Below are 20,999 nucleotides of genomic sequence, written 5' to 3'. Positions count from 1 at the left end.
GCTCTATCATTCCATTGAAACCGAGTTGAGGGCCTGTGTAATTAACAGAATGTCTCAGAGCACGGATCCTGATGTACCTGATGTAGCGACTATGTATCTCCCAATCACCAGCAACACGGTTTTGGAGAACTCAACGCACCGAAACAAAATCACCGATTTTTGAAATGTGTTCTTTCCCACTTCTCACCTGGTGCCTGCAATAGATGCACTTTGTGAAGCTCCTCACATCCTCACTCTCAGGCTCCGATCCAATGTTCACTGTTCAATAACAGCAGACACCGTGTGACTGGATCTGAATCAGGAATATCCACTCCTGCTTTGGGGGAAGAAAGCAGCAATGATTTGAAAGTGCGAGGTGATTTACTTTCTATGTTACCTTACACTGTACACACACAGCCCGAGAATGGCCTCTCCCTTCCCCCACTCACTCCACGTTCCGGAGCGAGTTGCTGCTCCACGCTGTCTCGTACAAAATGTCCCCGACTGCCGCTGAACATACCCCGACTCAAAGCCCATCTGCGGACACAGTCCCAATGCGATGTGCTGCTGTGAGGAGGCTGCTGTTTGCTCCCTTACTCGGGCCCGTGATATCTCCGCTCCCTGATGTGTTCAGCGATCATCAGCCGAGCACAGAGGAAACGGCCCCCGCTGGCAGAGCTGGGGGAGGAGAGCTCGCATGGGCCCTTCCTGTCGCTTTAAACACGGTGCGGGGAGAGGGGGGAGGAGCATGCAAGTGTTTATCACGCATGCTCAGACCTGTCTTCCTGACACTGAAATTAAATATAGCAACAACAACAACAACTTGAATATATATAGCGCATTAAACGGAATAAATAATCCCAATGAGCTTCTCATGAGCCTTATCAAAGAAACATTGACATCGAGACTGACAAGGAGATATTAGGAGAGGAGAACGCGACTCTGGACACACGTCAGTTGCTGCCAGTGAGTGTGAGACACTCTCCAATCCTGTCCCTTAAGCGATTTGTCTCCCCAATTCTGTATGGAACAATGGAGAGGAACAGGCTCTGTCAATCTCTGACACTGAACTGCTGGTGAGTGGGGAGTTTAATCAGTCTCTGCCTGTCTCCGCTGGGTGAGTCGCCGACAGATACGAGACAAGATCCCGGGCCTGTGTGACTGTCACGCCCTGTGTCTGTCTCTGTGCCTTGTGTACAGGATCAATCCCCAGTCCCACTATCCCCCAGCACTGCCTGTTATACCTGGAACGATGCTGAACCTCTCAGTTTTCGGTCTATTGAAACCGAGTTCAAGGCATGTGTGGTGAACAGAACGTCTCACTATTTCTGTGAAAAATGCTATCATCTAAAAGCAGGCTAGGATCCACACAGCCAAAGTGTGACACGTTCCTGCCCCTAAATCTAGGTAACAGTGAGTGCGTGGGCCGCCTGGCTCAGAGTACGAACATTCAGACTGATACAGTCTCTCTCTCTGTCTCTCTCTCTGGTTGCTGTCTCTGGGTGTTGAGAATGGAATTAATCGGACACCAGCTCCTCAGTTCTGTTCCTCAGTTTCGGAGAGAGAGATGGACAGAGGCTAGATGGTTGGTGAGATCATAAATCAAACATATTCCTGCCTGCGAACAATTTAATACCTTCAATCCAGATATGGGTGAACACAGCCAGAGCTGTGATTGGCTCCTGCCCCTGAATCTGGGGAACAGACACTGTGAGGAGCGTCGGCCTCAGAGTGTTTAACATTGACTGAGCTGGGAAACTCCAACTAATCCCGAGAATCGGCAGCACAGGCCGAGCGGAGAGGAAAACCTGTCCTGTGAACTGTAAATCTGGGAGCAGATTGTGCTGTGAATGAGCAGAGTGAACACTGTGTCAGCGAGAGTGTGTTAAATGGGCGGGCGGGTTAGACTAATGTCACTGTGTCTGTGTGTCCGCACTCATCGCCGGATTTCAGAGACCCTCTTGTGTAAAATTCAAAGATTTCCCTGTCATAGGATCGCCCTGCCCCCCTGCTCAGCCCTGGAGTGTGAATTAAACGTGAAGTTTGAGTTGATTTCAAATTTCAATCAAAAAACAGAGAACATGTCGGCGATCGGGTGAGAGAGCGCGGTCAGTGCAGCAATGAAACGGCTTTAAATCGAAATTGCTGCCTTGAATTCTGATGAAACTTTCTCAACAGCAAACAGCCCGGTCTTCGAGACAGAAAGAGACCAGTCTGGGAATGTGGAGTGCCCGAGTTTAATTGGAATCGGAGAGTTATTAGGAGATAGAAACACAGGGAGGCTGGAGGGGCCGGGAGCTGACAGCAGGATGTCTCCGCCCCGTCCGCTCGCTGCCTTTAAGTTGCTCTGTGCCGCCGCCTCTCGTTTCATTTCTGACCCAGCTCTGACTGTCAGAGAGATTTTCTACAGAGTCGCGGACATGACTGAGACTGCAGCCGCCGAAACGGCTCCACCTGCCGCCGTTGTTCAAACCCAGTCTCCCAGGAAGAAGAAGAAGGCGGCTCCCCGCTCCAAGCCAGCCGGACCCACGTTGGGCGAGCAGATCCTCAAGGTTGTGGCGAGTTGCAGCGATCGCAAGGGGATATCGCTGGCCGCGATAAAGAAGGCTCTGGCTGCCAACGGCGTGGATGTGCTGAAGTTAAGTTCCCAGATCAGGTTAAGTATCAAGAGGCAAGTGGGAAACGGCTCCCTGGAGCAGACAAAGGGCACGGGCGCCGCGGGTTCCTTCAGGCTCGCTAAGAAGGAATCGCAGCGCAAAGAGGGAAATAAGGTGAAGAAACCGGCAGCCAAGAAATCTCCAGCCAAGAAACCAGCAGCCAAGAAATCTCCAGCCAAGAAACCAGCAGCCAAGAAATCTCCAGCCAAGAAACCAGCAGCCAAGAAATCTCCAGCCAAGAAACCAGAAGCCAAGAAAACGATCATCAAGAAGGCATCAAAGTCAAAAAAGACAGCGATAGCGGCGTCTGGGAAAAAGGCGCCGGTGAAGAAGCCCAAGAGCCCCAAGAAGGCCACAGGCGGAAAGGTGAAGGCAGCCAAGAAGGTGGAAAAACCGAAGGCCAAGCCCAAATCAGCAAAGTCTCAGAAAGCAGCGAGCAAAAGAAAGTAAAAAGGACAACTTGTAAACATCTGAAACCAAAGGCTCTTTTCAGAGCCACCCACGTCTTTCCAAAAAGAGCTGATCACGGAATCAAATGATCCATATCCCGAGGCCGCGCTCAGATTCCCGATTGGAATTTTTTCAAATGAACCCCGGCTCCCTGGTGACTCGCTGACATTCGCTGCACCCACCCCTCCCCCAGTGTCTGCAATAAAACACAGAGAATGGGATGTCCCGGGCCCGCCTCACTCTAACTGGGGGGGGTGTTCGGCTCCAGGCTCAGTTCATGGTCATTTTCAGTTCACAGGTTCAGGGTGAGAGTCTCTGTGAGACGGAGACACTGGCAGAGATACCCCGCGTCACAACTCGAACCCAAACACATGAGATTCTCCAAATCACCTGGAATAAGGTGTTTGTAAACTGCTGAACCCGTCTGTGTGGGGAGAAGGAATAAGGTCTGAGATTGACATGGAAGGAGACGGGTCGACTTGTGATCGAAGGGACTGTATATAGGCGGGAATATTACTGATTGTTAATTGTAACAGGACCTTATATAAAAGATTCTGGTTTCAGGGAACCCTTGAATATGAAGTCCAAGTCTGTAAGGGTTTGTGCGGAGCGCTGTGTTTCGGTTCTACTGTCGATAAACGGTTTGAATATGGCGATTGCAGGAAGCTGGAGGTGGAGCTGGAAGATCAGAGGCCGCTCTCTGCTCTGTCTGTCACTCTTGAAATTGTCTCCTACCCTCCCGCTCTCTCGGTTTAATCTCTCACTCTGTCTCCTCCCCTCCCCTCCTCTCTTACTCTGCGCTTTCTCAGTCAGATCGGAGTCGGCTGTATATAAGAGCAGCAAGAAGCAGTTTGTTTTTCATTCAGCAGAAACTTTGACTGAACAATCATCATGACTGGACGAGGTAAAGGTGGCAAAGGACTTGGCAAAGGCGGAGCCAAGCGCCACCGTAAAGTGCTCCGTGACAACATCCAGGGCATCACCAAACCAGCCATCCGCCGCCTGGCTCGCCGTGGCGGTGTCAAGCGGATCTCGGGTCTGATCTACGAGGAGACCCGCGGGTTGCTGAAGGTTTTCCTGGAGAATGTGATCAGGGATGCGGTCACCTACACTGAGCACGCCAAGCGCAAGACGGTCACTGCCATGGATGTGGTGTACGCTCTGAAACGGCAGGGCCGCACTCTCTATGGATTCGGCGGCTGAACAACTCCACTCTTTCAACCAAACACAACACAAAGGCTCTTTTCAGAGCCCCCCACCACCTCACAGAGAGAGCAGTGACCTGGGAACGGGAGCTGGGGTAGATTGTTCTCAAAAATAGATTGGGGTCAGAAATATTATTAACAGATATGTGATGTGTTCTGTAATCTTTGAATTTCGCTTTCGGTTGCACCAGGTTTATGGAGAGAGTTATTTCCTCAGACAGAACATTCCCACTCGGTGTAAAGCCACATCGCGTCTACACATTTGTTCCTTGTGCAGTTATACTGTAATGATTCTAATTTGAATAATTAGCCGGCTGGTCGGGCACAAGCCGTTGAATGGGTTACTGAAAAGAGTCCAACTTGTGAATTATTTGCAGCCAGACGGTGGTGTCCGGCACTGATACTGACAGGGTTTGTGAAATTGTGAAATTTCAGTTCAGTCATTCGGGGACCTGAAATTCCCGCAGTTTGAGCCGCTCTAACCCGACCTTATTTCTGATTGGGGTTCCGCTCCACAATCCCATTTCTTAACCAATCACAGAGCCACAGATTAGAAAGTAAGCACGTCATTGGTTGATATTGTCGACCAGCCGAATAGTTTGAATTTTTTTGTTTTAGAAAAAGCCCGCCAATTCCAGTGCCGGAAAGAAGCGAATTAATCTAAAGTCTAATTTCAAGGGAACGATTTTAAAATCTCGGTCCTTTTGTTCTGTTATTCTGCGTTCACCGTCAGTAATTCCTGGCGCTGTTCTACGGACAGGTTTAATTTGTCAGCCTCTTATCTGTAACCGGCGACAATAAGTCTCCATTCAGCAATCTAAAATGTGCCGAGTATCAGATCGCTCACTGCACAGTTCCCGAATGACAGATTCGCACAGGCTCCACGGGGACAGAGAGAAGCGACTGAATTCTGATCCTCTCCCCTGAAAGCGGCGGCTATCGTCACAATGGGACGGGGGAGGGAAATTCTGAATGGGCTGGAGAGGAGAGGTGAGAGGAATCGAGTGGAAGAGCGGGAGATTGGCGCGGGTCCCTTTCCCCGCTCCTGTCAGCATCAACTGCCCAGACTGCGGGCAATGGGAAGGGCCCTAAAGCACCAAGCCCAGGAAGTTACATTTAAAACATTAAATGATTCTCGCAATGGTCCTTTCAATACGTGCAGAATAAAATCGATTTGTTTCAAAAAACGGCTTTTTGAAATGTGCGATTAATCCCAGCTCAGCCAATCGGGGCCTGGCTTTCCAGCGTTTCATTGATTGGTAAGAGTTGGGTTTAAAGTAGCTGGGCGCCGGTCTCCAGCCAATCAGTGCTCGGGGCGGTCCCTCGCTGAGTATAACAAGGCGGACACACAGTAAGTTCCGCATTAACAGTTCCTGTGTTCCAGAGTCTGCTGTGATCTGTTCAGAAAATGGCCAGGACCAAGCAGACTGCGCGCAAATCGACCGGAGGGAAGCTCCTCGCAAACAGCTGGCAACCAAAGCGGCCCGGAAGAGCGCTCCAGCCACGGGCGGAGTGAAGAAACCCCATCGCTACAGACCCGGCACTGTGGCTCTGCGGGAGATCCGCCGCTACCAGAAATCCACCGAGCTGCTGATCCGCAAACTGCCCTTGCAGCGCCTGGTGCGGGAGATCGCTCAGGACTTCAAGACCGACCTGCGCTTCCAGAGTTCGGCCGTCATGGCCCTGCAGGAGGCCAGCGAGGCTTACCTGGTGGGGCTCTTTGAGGACACCAATCTGTGCGCCATCCACGCCAAGCGAGTCACCATCATGCCCAGACATCCAGCTGGCCCGCCGCATCCGCGGGGAGCGCGCCTAAACTCACCCTGCCCGGCTCCAGACTTTAACACCAAATACAACAACGGCTCTTTTAAGAGCCACCAAATCAGCAAAGGAAAGAGCTGCGATCGGCGCAAGGCAAATTGGTCCCTGCACGCACTGTTAATGTAACTGGGAGTTTATAAAGTGTGGACAGTGAATATTTGAGGGTGCGTTTCTAATTTAGGTTGAAATGTGAGTGAGCTGCCAGGAGATTGAATAAACTCGCTCAGTGTGAGTCGGAAACTAAGTGGGAGTTCTGATATTAAATTGATCCAACTCCACATACCGGGATAGATCCGAGAGAGAGAACGAGGTGCCTGAAGTCTGAGTCTCACCTTTAAAGTTCCCACCTGTCCCCGCATGAAGAGTTGGTTTTAGTTACTATTTGGAATATTTAAAAATTAACCAGAGTTGTAATTCTGGTTCGATCCTGTCTGCCAATTAAAAGGGGAAATGTTTGTATGGTTCAGGATGTATATACTTCGAACTATCATTCTGGGCTGCTACACTGCAGGAAGTCTCGGGTTAACAAACGGATTGACTCCCAACTGGCTATATAATTTTTTTTTGAAAAGGTCTCGAGAGAACGAGGTGACTGAAATCCGAGTCTCATCCCTAAAACAAGCTTTTAATTCATCCGGTCTGAGAGCAAAGGAAAAGAGCGAACAGGGACCGTGTTTGTATTTTACTGGAAGAGAAATTCAACAGCGACATTCAGGTCGATACGGACTTAAACTGCTTCTTAGAATTCCAAACTAAATCTGCAGCTGGAACTAAAAAATGTTCTCAAAAACACTTGATTAGGAAATAAAATATTACAAGTAAACTGAGAATAAACACAGCAAATTGCGTCGTAAGGGACTCGCGATTGTGTAGCTCTTTCAGAGAGATTGTGGGTGGCTCTTAAAAGAGCCGTTGTGTTTTGGTTTTGTTCTTTCAGGACAGCGTGGAGTTTTACTTGTAGCTGGTGTATTTGGTCACCGCCTTTGTCCCTTCCGACACGGCGTGCTTGGCCAGCTCCCCGGGCAGCAGCAGGCGCACGGCGGTCTGGATCTCCCGGGAACTGATGGTGCGCCGCTTGTTGTAATGGGCCAGGCGGGAAGCCTCACCCGCGATGCGCTCGAAAATATCGTTCACAAACGAGTTCATGATGCTCATGGCCTTGGAAGAGATGCCGGTGTCGGGGTGAACCTGCTTCATCACTTTGTAGATGTAGATGGAGTAACTCTCCTTCCTCGACTTTCTGTGCTTCTTGCCGCCCTTCGCTGCCGGTTTAGTGACCGTTTTTTTGGCACCCTTCTTGGCCACTGTTTTCTTTTCATCAACCATTCTCAAACTCGATTTCAGACACAAAATAACGCAATCCCGCTCCGTGCCCGGCTTTAATAGGGATGGGTGAAGGCAATGGTTGTGATTGGCTGCTGAATGATGTTATTTTCCATTGTTCTGCATTTCTCTGATTGGCTGCTTTATGTATCCAATCAGATTAAACCTCTGTCACAAGCACGCCTCCTGCAGTCAGAAAGGTCATTGCAAGCGCAGAGGAATTATCATCTTCCCATTCTCCATTTCCCAGACCATTAAAGAGGTCCCAAGCACTTCTGCTGCACGGGTCTGCAATTTAAATGCTCTATATTCAAGCCTTGCGGGGTGGTCTGCGGGTTCAGTAATGCCAGTCCCTAGTACTGTGTGTGTGTGTGTGAATAGTTCTGTATCAGTCTCTGGTTATTTATGTAACTGTTGGAATCATTCTCAATCTCAGTCTCTGTTACATGTGTCAGTGTTGGGATTCATTCGGAATCTTTCATTCTCTGGTAGTGTACGTGTGTGTGATATTAATTCTGTATCTGTCTGTCACTGGGATGTGCGAGTCTGAGATTCATTCTGCATCTTTTAGTCATTGAGACGTGCGAGTCTGTGTTTCATTCTGTATCTGTCAGTCACTGGGACGGTGTGCGAGTCTGAGATTCATTCTGTAACTGTTAGTCTCTGGTAATGTACATTAGTGTCGAATTAGCTCTGAATCAGTCTGTCTCTCGTACTGTATTTCAGCGAAGGTTTCCGCATGAATATGCTACTCACTCGGTTTATGAAAGTAGGATTCGTACTGCATCTATCGGTCTCTGGTACTTGATGTTAGTTTGAGATTCTTTCAATCTCTGCTAGTATCTTGTACTGTATGTGAGTGTGGGAATGAACCTCTCTGCAAATTAATTGTACTGCCTGTGATTGTGTACTCATTCTGTATCTGCCAGGCCCTCTGATGCACTGTGTTACTGTGAGATTCATTCTGCACCAATCAGTATTTAATGTGGGGTTAACTGTGTCTCATTTACTGGTACTGTACGAGTGTGTATTAATCCTGGGTCTGTCACCGTCTGATACGCTGTGTCAGTGTGAGATTAATTCTCTTTCTCTGACAATCTCTAATACTGTATGTGAGACTGAGATTTATTCTATATCTGTTAGTTCCTGCTATTGCATGTGAGTTTAGGATTTATTCTGTACCTTTCAGTCTCTTATACTGTATGTGAATTAGATTAATGTTGTCTCTCTCAATTTTTGGTACTGTTTCAGAGTGTGAGATTCATTCTGTGTATCGGTCATCTCTGATACTGCATGTGAGTGTCAGTTTAATTCTGTCTCTCACTATCTGGCAATGTAAGTGAGTGTGAGATTATTTCTGTGTATCTGACCGTCTCTGATACAGTATGGGAGCGTGAGATTTATCTGTACCTGTCAGTCCCTGATAATCTGTGTCAGTGTGGATTGATTCTGTATTACTCAGTGTCAAATATTCTATGTGACAGTGAGGTACATTCTGTGTCTGTCAGTCTCTCGTATTATGTTTGAGAGTGAGATTCATTCTGTATCAGTCAGTCTTTAATACTCTGTATCAGATTGGGATTCATTTTGTCCCTATCATTTTCTGGTACTGTATAAGAGTGTGGGATTCATTATGTGCCTGTCTGTCTCTGACTCTCTGAGTTAGTGTGTGATTCATTTTCTCTTTGTCAGTCTATGATTCTCTATGCGAGAGTTAGATTAATTCAGTATCTGTCAGTCTCTGGTGTTGTATGAAAGTGTGGGATTTATTTTGTATATGTCAGTCCCTGATACTGTGTGTGAGAGTTAAATTAATTCTGTATCTGTCAGTCTCTGGTACTGTGTGGGAGTCATACTGCAGGGCTCAGCACTAGGTCCCTTGCTTTTTGTGGTATATATCAACGATCTTGTCTTGAATATAGGGGGTATGATTAAGAAGTATGCAGTTGATACTAAAATCGGCTGTGTGGTTGATACTGAAGAAAGAAGCTGTAGACTGCAGGAAGACATCAATAAATTGGTCAGGTGGGCAGAACAGTGGCAAATGGAATTCAATCAGGAGAAGTGTGAGGTAATGCATTTAGGGATGGGTAAAAAGGAAAGGGAATACACGTTAAATGGTAGGACACTGAGCAGTGCAGAGAAGCAAAGGGACCTTGGAATGCATGTCTGCAGATCCCTGAAGGTAGCAGGCCAAGTATATAAGGTGGTTAAGAAGGCATAAGAAATGTTTGCCTTTATTAGCCGTGGCATAGAACACAAGAGCAGGGGGGTTATGCTTCAACTGTATAAAACACTAGTTAGGCCTCAGCTAGAGTACTGCGTGCAATTCTGGTCACCACATTACAGGAAAGATGTGATTGCACTAGAGAGGGTACAGAGGAGATTTACAAGGATCTTGCCAGGAGTAGAGCATCTTAGCTATGTGGATAGACTGAATAGGCTTGGTCTGTTTTCCTTGGAACAGAGGACATTGAGGGGAGTCCTTATTGAGGTGTGTAAAATTATGAGGTACATAGATAAAGTGGATAGAAAGGACCAATTTCCCTTATCAGTGGGGTCAAAAACCAGGGGCACGGATTTAAAGTATTTAGGGGAAGGTTTAGACGGGATTTGAGTGGAAATTTCTTCACCCAGAGGGTTATTGTGGTCTGGAACTCACTGCCTGAAATGGTGGTAGAGGCAGGAATCCTAACCACATTTAAAAAGTACTTGGATGCGCAATTGGGATACTCTAACCTGCAGGGCTACGGACCAAGAGCTGGGACGTGGGATTAGGCTGGATAGCTCTTTGTTGGCCAGCGCGGACACAATGGGCCAAAGTGGCCTCCTTCCGTGCTGTAAATTTCTATGATTCTATGTATGTGTCATTCTCTGACACTGTATGTATGAGTGGGATTTATGCTATATATGTTAGTCTCTTGTGGTCTGTCTTGGAATTAGTTTAATTCTGTGTCTTTCAGTCTCTAGTACTGTGTGTGAGAGTGAGAATAATTCTGTAGCAATCAGTCTTTAATAATCGGTGTCAGTGAGGGATTCATTGTGTCTCTATCACTTTCTGGTTCTGCATGTGTGTGTGGGATTCATTCTGATTCTGTCATCCTCCGATACTTTGTGTCAGTGTTTGAATCAACCTATACCTGTCAGTCCCTGGTACGTGAGTGTGGGTTTTACCCTGTGCCTGTCAGTTTCTGCTGTGTGAATTTTAGGTTTTACTCTACATGTCAGTCTCTGATATGTGAGTGTGGGTTATAATCTGTACCCATCGATATCTAGTATGCTAGTACTGGTTTTATTCAGTGCCAGTCAGTTTCTGGTTCATGAGTGTGGGTTTTCATCTTTATCTGTCAGTCTCTGCTATCTGAGTGTCTTTTTCACTATCTTCTTTTTCTGTTATGCAAAGCTGTGTTTTTTTATTTACCTCTCAGCTTCTGGTATGTGAGTGTGGGTTTCTTCTGTAACAGTCAGTCACAGGTAAGTGAGTGTGAGATTATTCTGTCTCTGTCAGTTTCTGGTAGCAGAGTGTGTGTTTTTCTTTGTATCTGTCAGTGTCTGGTTCGTGAGGATCAGATTTATTCTGTACATTTTGGTTTCTTGTATGTGCCAGTGGGTTCTATTATGTACTTTTTAGTTTTTGTTGTATGTGTGGATTTCAATCAGTACCTGTTAGTTTCTGGGATGTGAGTGTGAGTTTTACTCTGTATCTGTTAGTCTCTGGTATGTGAATGTGGGACCTACTTTGTATGTCAGTCTTTGGTGTATGAGTGAGCACTTTATTCTGTATCTGTCTGTCTCTGGGATGTGAGTGTGGGTTTTACTCTGTAAATGTTATACTCTGGGATGTGTGTGGGGGTTTTACTCTGTAAATGCCATAATCTGGGATGTATGTGGGGGTTTTACTCTGTATCTGTCATACTCTGGGATGTGTGTGCAGTTTTTACTCTGTATATGTTAGTCTTTGGTGTGTGTGTGTGTGAGTTTTAATCTATACCTGTCACTTTCTGCTTCAGAGTGCCAGGTTTTAATCTTTACCTGTCAGTTTCTGGCATGGAAGCGTGCGTGGTCATTCTGTGCCTGACAGTCTCTGGTGTGTGAGAGTGGCTTTATTATGTATCTGTGAGGTTCGAGGAGCTGTATGGCCTCCTCCTGCTTCTAATTTTTATATCTCTCGCATGTGAGTGTGGGTTTTTGACTGTACTATTAAGTTTCTGCAACGAGTGTGTGTGTTTTATTCTTTACCTCATTGTCTCTGGGATGTGAGTGTGGGTTTTCCTTTGTACCAGTCAGAGTATGGTATGTAAATATGGGCTTTATTTTGTACCTGTGTTTTCTGGTATGTGTGATTGTGTGGTATTGTGGCGGTACCACCGGTTGTCCCTTATATTGAGATACATAATTCCCTTTAACTTAGCTTACTGTATGTGTCTGTTACTATACTCAGGCTTCTTTCCTGTACTCTGCGTCATGACGTCAGAGCTCGGAACCTTCCAACAGTAGCGCTCGGAACCTGCTGGCAGTTGAGCTGGGAAACTTCTAGTTAGTCCTTCTGGTGTCCCCGCTGGGGAAAGACCTACACCACGGTGCGCCTACAGTCAGCCATCTTACCTGCTACCTTACCTGTTGTATTTAACCTGTTCCTGTAAATAAACAACTTATTTATAGTTCGTCGAAGTCGAACTCGATTATTTAGTGGCGATGAACGCGAATCACTACATTGGTGACCCAACGACGTGAGAACGGGAGCTCATCAATTCCAACACTACAATTGGTGAACCCGTATCCGTGAACGACTTTCACGGTAGCAACGCGTGCCTGAACCTCGTCTTCCCACAAGACGACTGACGTACAACCGACGAACAACCACGGAGCAGCAACCGCCTAACACCGAATTCTCCAAAGGCGACCCCGTCTTTGCGAATGTATTCACAAGATAAGCGCATTCTGGAGCAGATCCCATTTGACACGGACAAAACTCAACCGGACCCCATTTTTTCGTGAGCAATTTTCACAAAAGAAGCACGCCATGGAAGCACCAGCCGGTTTGCTGTCGCTACCGCAATCCAGGGAGCCACAGTCTCCCTCGTGCTTTATAAAGGTAAAAGCCCCGTTCGACGAGAACATCGATGCGGCGCCGACCACGCACTTGCTTACGGTCCCCGTACTCGTCTTTCCTACCGCCACATGGATCGTCCGCCTCTACATCCAAAGCAACAGCAAGTATACATCTCTCCAACCGCGGGGTACAGCATGTTCGGGCCCACAAAATCGGAGCACGCCCTGCGGGGATACCACGAGGACTCACCCCCATGAACCACGACGACCCATCCCTTGCGTACCATGAGGACCCATCCCTCGCAAACCACGAGGACCCTGCCCTCGTGAAACACGAAGACTCGTTCCCCACCGACGATGCACCAGCTCGTCAGCCTGCTGGTTGTGTTACCTATGACACATTTCAGCGTGAACGAAAAGCGTTGCCGCCCTCACGGCTGTTTTCTCCTAAATCTGCAATAACTAAAAGTGTTGCCGCCCTCCAGGGAGAGTTTACCCCTCCCGAAAGCAACAACATAGCCGCCCTTTCTCTAGTTTTCCCTTTAACAAAAGCAAACGTCTACTGAAGCTGCACACATCGAGGATGGGTCCAACGGGCATCCTGCGGCCGCGATCAGCCACGTGAAAGTTGCTGGCCTCACCGATCACTGGTCAATGCAGTAATTCTTCACCCTCTGTTGTGTTAACTTCGTAGCACTATGGCATGCACCGTTCCGCGTGTTCCAGCCTCCTGAAGGTTTCACTCACCTGTCGGCGAGCTCACTCACCTCACCTGTCAAGTCCTTTGGATCGCTCGTTTGGCATTCCTGCAGATCTTGTCAGATCAAGGACTTGTTCCAACATCAACAGAGTCATCGCCTGCGTCCGCCTGACCTGCCCGTCACTCTGACAAGGCCTGCTGTTTCGCACGTCTCCACGGTCCTTCGCCTGACGGATACACTTTATTCGCCACAACGCGCATAAGGATCCGCTCATGAGCATCATCTTCAGAGCTCGCCTACCAAGTTGAGACAGCACGACCGCCGTGACCACCAGCTCGTCAGACCATCTCATCCTTGGACTTTCGTTAAAGCGAATTCTGGGGGGGCCTATGTGGCGGTACCATTGCTTGTCTCTTACATTGAGATACATAATTCCCTTTAACTTACTTTACTGTATGTGTCTGTTACTTTAGTCAGGCTTCTCTCCTGTACTCTGCGTCATGACGTCATAGCTCGGAACCTTACAACAGTAGAGCTTGGAACCTGCTGGCAGTTGAGCTAGGAAACTTCTAGTTAGTCCTCGTGTCGTCCCTGCTGGGGAAAGACCTACACCACAGTGCTCCTACAGTCAGCCATCTTACCTGCTACCTTACCTGTTGTATTTAACCTGTTCCTGTAAATAAACAACTTGTTTGTAGTTCGTCGAAGTTGAACTCGATTATTTAGTGGCGATGCACACGAATCACTACAGTCTTATATATCTGTCAGTTTCTTTAATATGATTGAGGATTTTACTCTTTCCCTGACCGTCTCTGGTATGTGAATGTGGGTTTACTTCTGTCAATATTCAGAGGGATTTGAGTGTCCTTTTGCACGAAACGCAGAATGTTGTCATGCAGGTAAAGTAATCAATTAGGAAGGTAACGTATGTTAGCATTTATTGCAAAGGGGTTGCAGTAAAGCATAAGTATGTGTTGCTGCAAATATATAGGCCTTTGGTTATACCATAACTGGAGTACTTTGCACATTTTGGACTCCTTATCTAAGGCAGGATATACATGCTTTACAGGTGGTGCATCAAATGTTCAAGAGATTGATTCCTGGGATGGGAGGGCTGTCCTATGAGGAGAGATTGAGTATAATGGGCTGATATTCTCTGGAGTTTAGAAGAATGAGAGGTGATTTCATCGAAAAATTTCAAATTCTTAGCAGGCTTGACAGGGGTAGATGCTTCGAGGCTGTTTCCCCTGGCAGGAGAGTCTAGAACTAGGGTTCATAGTCTCACGATAAGGCGTCGGAAAATTAGGACTGGTGGATGATAAATGTATCCACTCAGAGCATCGTGAATCTTTGGAATTCTCTACTGCATGGGGCTGTGGATGCTCAGTCGATGAGTGTATTCAAGACTGAGATCATAGATTTTTGGGCACTAAGGGAATCAACGGATATAGGGATAGGGTGGGATATTGGAGTTGTGGGTGGCTCTTAAAAGAGCCGTTGTGTTTTGTGTTTGTTCTTTCAGGACAGCGTGGAGTTTTACTTGGAGCTGGTGTATTTGGTCACCGCCTTTGTCCCTTCCGACACGGCGTGCTTGGCCAGCTCCCCGGGCAGCCGCAGGCGCACGGCGGTCTGGATCTCCCGGGAGCTGATGGTGTGCCGCTTGCTGTAATGGGCCAGGCGGAAAGCCTCACTCGCGATGCGCTTGAAAATATATCGTTCATAAACGAGTTCATGATGCCCATGGCCTTGGAAGAGATGCCGGTGTCGGGGTGAACCTGCTTCATCACTTTGTAGATGTAGATGGAGTAACTCTCCTTCCTCGACTTTCTGCGCTTTTTGCCGCCCTTCGCTGCAGGCTTAGTGATGGTTTTCTTGGCGCCCTTCTTGGCCACTGTTTTCCTTTCATCAACCATTCTCAAACTCGATTTCAGACACAATATGATGCAATCCCGCTCCGGGCCCGACTTAAATAGGCTGCCCCCACAGCTCTATGCTAATGAGGGATGTGTGAAAGCAATGGTTGTGATTGGCTGCTGAAGAGTGATGTCATTTTCCATTGTTCTGCATTTCTCTGATTGGATTCTTTATGTATCCAATCAGATTGCGTGTTTGCCACCAGCGCGCCCACTGCAGTCAGAAAGGTCATCCCAAGAGCAGAGGAAGATTCATCTGCCCATTCACCAATTCCCACACCATTATGCAATGCCCCAAGCACACCTTTTCAGACAGGACAGCAATTTAGATGTACTTCTTCCAAACTGTGCACTATATACACGCCTTGCAGTGTGGTCCCCGCCACATTAGTTTAGTATCTGCCAGTTTCTAGGACTGTGTGTGTGCGCGGGGAATAGTTCTATATTAGTCTCTGGTGATTTATGTAAGTGTGAGAATCATTCTCAATCTCAGTCTCTGTTACAGTATGTGAGTCTGGGATCCATTTGTTTCCTGTCCATCACTGATAACATGTGTCAGGGTGGGATTCCATCTGTATCCGTCAGACTGTGGTACGGTGTGTCAGTGTTGGGATTCATTCTGAATCTGTCATTTTCTGGTAGTGTATGTGTGTGTGATTTGCATTCTGTATCTGTCTCACACTGGGACGGTGTGCAAGTCTGAGATTCATTCTATATCTGTCAGTCTCTGGTACTGATTGTTAGTGTGGGAGTCATTCTGTATCTGTCAGCCTCTGGTACTGATTGTTAGTGTCACATTATTTCTGAATCAGTGTATCTCTCGTACTGTCTTTCAGAGAAGAATTCTGCATGAATCTGCTACGCACTCGTTTATGAAAGTGTTATTCTTACTGCATCTACCAGTCTCTGGTACTTGATGTTAGTTTGATATTCATTCAATTTCTGCAAGTATCTGGTACTGTATGTGAGTGTGGGACTGAATCTACCTGTAAATTAATTGTACTGCATGTGATTGTGTACTCATTCTGTATCTGCCTGGCCCTCTGATTCTCTGTTTTACTGTAAGATTCATTCTCTGTCTGTCAGTCTCTTTTCTGTATGTGCGTGTTAGAGTAATTATATATCTGTCAATCTCTGGTACTGTATGTGAGAGTGAGATTCATTCTGCACCAATCACTCTTTAATATGGTATTATCTTTGTCTCTATCAATTGCAGGTACTTTGTACGAGTGTGTATTAATCCTGGGGCTGTCACCGTCTGATAATCTGTCAGTCTGAGATTCATTATCTTTCTGTACCAATCTGTGATACTCACAGAATCACAGAAACCCCACAGTGCAGATAGAGGCCATTTTGGCCCATCGAGCCTGCACCAACACATATCCCACCCGATCCCCGTAACCCCTACACCAACACATATCCCACCCTATCCCCGTAACCCCACATGTTTAATCCCCCTAACACTAAGGGTCAATTTATCATAGCCAGTCAACCTAACCCGCACATCTTTGGACTGTGGGAGGAAACCGGAGCACCCGGAGGAAACCCATGCAAACACGGGGAGAATGTCTGTGTGGAGTTTGCACAGTCACCCGAGGCCAGATTCGAACTCGGGTCCCTGGCGCTGTGAGGCAACAGTGCTAACTATATCTGACAGTTCCTGGTATGGCATGTGCATTTAGGATTTATTCTCTCACTGTCAGTCTTTGATACTGTATGTGAGAGTTACATTAATGTTGTCTCTGTCACTATCTGGTACTGTATCAGAGTGTCAGATTCATTCTGTGTATCTGTCAGTCACTGATACTGTATGTGAGAGTTAGATTAATTCTGTCTCCATCACTATCTGGTACTGTATGTGAGTGTGATATTAATGCTGTGTATATGTCAATCTCTGACACCGTATGTGTGTGTGAGATTTATTCTGTACCTGTCAGTCTCTGATAATCTGTGTCAGTATGGATTGTTTCTGTATTAATCAGTCTCTGATACTCTACGAAACAGTGAGGTTCATTATCTGTCAGTCTCTGGTATTATGTTTGAAAGTGAGATTCACTATTTAGCAATCAGTCCTTAATACGCTATCAGAGTCGGATTCATTTTTTCTATATATTTTCTGGTACTATATATGAATGTGGGATTCATTCTGTCCCTGTCTGTCTCTGATTCTCTGAGTTAGTGTGAGATTCATTATTTCATTGTCAGTCTAAGATTTTGTATGTGAGAGTTAGATTAATTCAGTATCTGTCAGTCTCTGGTGTTGTATGAAAGTTTGGGATTCATTCTTTATATATCCACCTCTGATACTGTGTGTGACAGTTAAATTATTTTGGTATGTGGCAGTCTCTGGTGCTGTGTGTGAATGTGGTAGTCATTCTGTATGTGTCATTCTCTGAAACTGTATGTATGAGTGAGATTTATGCTATATACATATATATATATACTAGCTGGAGTGCCCGGCGGTGCCGAGGCTTTTTCGAGGGCATGTTATTGTTAGAAGAGAGAGAGAGAGACAGAGAGCGACTGGGGGGGGAAGAGAGAGAGCGACTGGGGGGGAATTGAGAGAGCGACTGGGGGGGAATTGAGAGAGCGACTGGGGGGGAAGAGAGAGAGCGACTGGGGGGGAAGAGAGAGAGCGACTGGGGGGGAAGAGAGAGAGCGACGGGGGGGAAGAGAGAGAGCGACGGGGGGAAGAGAGAGAGCGACGGGGGGAAGAGAGAGAGCGACGGGGGGAAGAGAGAGAGCGACTGGGGGGAAGAGAGAGAGCGACGGGGGGGAAGAGAGAGAGCGACTGGGGGGAAGAGAGAGAGCGACTGGGGGGAAGAGAGAGAGTGACTGGGGGGAAGAGAGTGAGCGACTGGGGGGGAAGAGAGGGAGCAACTGGGGGGGAAGAGAGAGAGCGGCTGGGGGGAAGAGAGAGAGCGACTGGGTGGGAAGAGAGAGAGCGACTGGGGGGTGGGTAGCGAGAGTGCGACTGGGGGGGAACTTGGCCTGATAGACCACTGCGAAGGAAGGAAGAAGGTAAGCTCTCCCTCCCTGTCCCACCCCCTCACTCTTTCCCTCCCTGTCCCACCCTCACTCTTTTGTGAGAGTGAGAATCATTCTGTACCAGTCAGTCTTTAATAATCGGTGTCAGTGTGGGACTCATTGGGTTTCGATCATTTTCTGGTATTGCATGTGTGTGGGACTCATTCTGTGTCTGTCACACTCCGATATTCTGTGTCAGTGTGTGATTCAACCTGAACCTGTCAGTCTCTGGTACGTGAATGTGTGTTTTACTCTGTAACTGTCAGTTTCTTATATGTGAATTTTGTTTTTTTACTCTAGCAGTCAGTCTCTGATATGTGAGTGGGTTTTATTCTGCATCTTCTAATTTCTGTTCTGAGAGAGTGGGTTTTGTTCTGTTTCTGTCAGTCTTTGGTTTGTGAATGTGGGTTTTAGTCTGTCTGTCTGTCTATCGTATTTGAATGCATTTTTTATTCTCTATCTATCAGTGTCTGAAGTGTGAGTGTGGGTTTTATTCTGTAACTGGCTGTTTCTGATATGTGATTGTGAGATTTACTCTGCATCAAACAGTCTCTGGTTTGTAAATGTGGGTTCTATTCTGTACCCATCGATCTCTGGTATGGTAGTACTGCTTTTATTCAGTTCAAATCAGTTTCTGATACATGAGTGTGAGTTTTCCTTTCTCCCTGTCAATTTCTGCTATGGAAGAAAGGGTTCACTCTGAATCTGTAAGTTTCTGGTTCGTGAGTGTGGCTTTTCATCTTTATCTGTCAGTCTCTGCTTTGTGAGTGTCTTTTTCACAATCTTCTTTTTCTGCTATGCAAGGTTGTGTTTTATTATGTACCTGTCAGCTTCTGGTATGTGAGTGTGGGTTTATTATGTATCAGTCAGTCACAGGTTTGTCAGTGTGAGATTCTTCTGTCTCTATCAGTTTCTGGTATCTGTGTGTGCATTTTTCTTTGTACCTGTCAGTGTCTGGATTGTGGGGACGGGCTTTATTCTGTACTTCTTGATTTCTTGTATGTGCAAGTGGTTTGTATTATGAACTTTTCAGTTTTTGTTGTATGTGTGGATTTGAATCAGTGGCTGTTAGTTTCTGGGATGTGTGTGTGAGTTTTACTCTGTATCTGTTAGTCTCTGGTATGTGAATGTGGGACTTACTGTGTATCTCTCAGTCTTTGGTGTGTGAGTAAGCGTTTTATTCTGTATCTGTCTCTGGGACGTGAGTTGTGCTCTATAAATGTTATACTCTATGATGTGTGTGGGTTTTATATATATATATATATCATAATCGGGGTTGTGTGTGGGGGTTTTACTCTGTATCTGTCATACTCGTGGATGTGTGTGGGGGTTTTATTCTGTATCTGTTAGTCTTTCATGTGCGCGGGTGGGTTTTACTCTATATCTGTCAGTTTCTGCTTTACGAGTGCCAGGCTTTAATCATTACCTGTCAGTTTCTGGCATGGAAGCATGCTCTGACAATCTCTAGTGTGTGAGAGTGGCTTTATTCTGTGACTGTGAGGCTTGAGGGGCCATATGGCCTATTCCTGCTTCTAATTCTTATATCTCTGGGATGTGAGTGTGGGTTTTTGACTCTAATATTCAGTTTCTGCCACGTGTGTGTGTGTGTGTGCGTTTTTCTTTGTAACAGCCAGTGTCTGGTATGTGAATATGGGCTTTATTTTGTACCTGTGGTTTCTGGTATATGTGAGTGTGTTGTATTGGGTATCTGTCAGTTTCTGTTATATGATTGAGGATTTTACTCTATTCCTGACAGTCTCTGGTATGTGAGTGTGGGTTTTTCTCTGTTCCTATTCAGAGGGATTTGAGTGTCGTTTCTCATGAATTAGAGAAAGTTATCATGCATGTACAGCAATGAATTAGGAAGGTGAATGGTAACATGAATCTTGTCATTAATGTGGAAATGACTTATGAAATGATACTGGGTGGCTGTCCAGGGAGAGTACAAATACTCGGGCATGGGCCCAGCTTGCTCAGGACATTCATTAACAGGAACTAGTGAAGGACCAACTAGATCTCCATGTTCAAAAATAGTTGATTAAAGCCTTGTTTAATACTTAGACCAAGTGCCTAGTAGTTTTCTGATGTCAAATGGTATGTTAGCCTTTATTACAAGGGATTGCAGTAAAAATATAATTAAATATTGCTCCAATTATATAGGCATTTGGTTAACCACAACTGGAGCCCTTTGCACATTTAGGTCTCCTTATCTAAGGCAGGATATACATGCTTTAGAGGGGGTGCATCAAATGTTCACGAGATTGATTCCTGGGATGGGAGGGCTGTCCTATGAGGAAACATTGAGTATAATGTGCATATATTCTCTGGAGTTTAGAAGAATGAGAAGTGATCTCATTGAAACATTTCCAATTCTTAGAGTGCTTGACAGGGGTAGATATTGCGATGCTACTTCCCCTATCAGGAGAGACTACAACTAGGAGTCCTAGTCTGACTTCGGCCAATTAGGAATGAGTTGATGAGAAATGTATCCACTCAGAGTGTCGTGAATCTTTGGAATTCTCTACTGCATGGGGCTGTGGATGCTCAGTCGATGAGTGTATTCAAGACTGAGTTCATTGATTTTTGGGCACTAAGGGAATCAAGGGATATAGGGATAGTGTGGGATATTGGAGTTGTGGTCGAAGTTCAGCCATGATCCTATTGAATGGCAGGGCAAGCTTGAGGGGATCAATAACGAATTCCTACTACTATTCCTTATTTTCTTATTACTGACAATTTCTGGGATGCGTGTGTGGATTTTTTTTATCTTTCTGTCTCTGGAATGTGTTACATTTCACTATCTTCAGTTTCTGTTATGCAAATCTTGGATGTATTCTGCTCCTGCATTTCCTGTGAGTGTGAATTTCACTC

The 20,999-nt window shown here is 46.3% G+C and overlaps 3 protein-coding genes and 1 pseudogene across 4 annotated transcripts; 2 read left to right on the top strand and 2 right to left on the bottom strand.

Moving 5' to 3' along the window:
- The first annotated feature begins 2,399 nt into the window (after nt 1–2,399).
- Nucleotides 2,400–3,110, top strand: LOC147098417 (histone H1-like). 2 transcript variants are annotated; one of them, XM_085970051.1, is made up of 2 exons: nt 2,400–2,750; nt 2,802–3,110. In XM_085970051.1, the coding sequence occupies exons 1-2, from the start codon at nt 2,400–2,402 to the stop codon at nt 3,084–3,086; spliced, it is 636 nt and encodes a 211-aa protein (XP_085826177.1). In that variant the 3' UTR covers nt 3,087–3,110. The 2 variants fall into 2 exon arrangements, with proteins under 2 accessions (XP_085826177.1, XP_085826176.1); XM_085970050.1 differs by having other exon boundaries at nt 2,400–3,110.
- An 856-nt stretch (nt 3,111–3,966) lies between these two features.
- On the top strand, nt 3,967–4,289 carry LOC147098416 (histone H4-like). Its single transcript, XM_085970049.1, has one exon. The coding sequence runs from the start codon at nt 3,978–3,980 to the stop codon at nt 4,287–4,289; it is 312 nt and encodes a 103-aa protein (XP_085826175.1). The 5' UTR covers nt 3,967–3,977.
- Nucleotides 4,290–7,043: 2,754 nt separating this feature from the next.
- On the bottom strand, nt 7,044–8,398 carry LOC147098415 (histone H2B-like). Its single transcript, XM_085969977.1, has 2 exons — nt 8,387–8,398; nt 7,044–7,489 (listed from the first exon to the last, which is right to left on the bottom strand). Exons 1-2 carry the CDS (start codon nt 8,396–8,398, stop codon nt 7,064–7,066), a joined length of 438 nt encoding a protein of 145 aa, XP_085826103.1. The 3' UTR covers nt 7,044–7,063.
- A 6,304-nt stretch (nt 8,399–14,702) lies between these two features.
- LOC147098414 (histone H2B-like) lies at nt 14,703–15,504 on the bottom strand (annotated as a pseudogene).
- Nucleotides 15,505–20,999: the final 5,495 nt, after the last annotated feature.

The sequence above is a fragment of the Somniosus microcephalus genome, chromosome 29, assembly GCF_052327205.1.
Source record: "Somniosus microcephalus isolate GS21.2 chromosome 29, FLI_Smic_1.0, whole genome shotgun sequence".
Classification (NCBI taxonomy): domain Eukaryota; kingdom Metazoa; phylum Chordata; class Chondrichthyes; order Squaliformes; family Somniosidae; genus Somniosus; species Somniosus microcephalus.
Note: the sequence above shows the minus strand (reverse complement) of the source record. Positions and strands in the feature narration are given on the sequence as shown.

What these genes read in the sequence shown, in the direction of transcription:
- LOC147098417 (XM_085970050.1), top strand. Translation starts at nt 2,400, where the DNA reads ATGACTGAGACTGCAGCCGCCGAAACGGCTCCACCTGCCGCCGTTGTT.
- LOC147098416 (XM_085970049.1), top strand. Translation starts at nt 3,978, where the DNA reads ATGACTGGACGAGGTAAAGGTGGCAAAGGACTTGGCAAAGGCGGAGCC.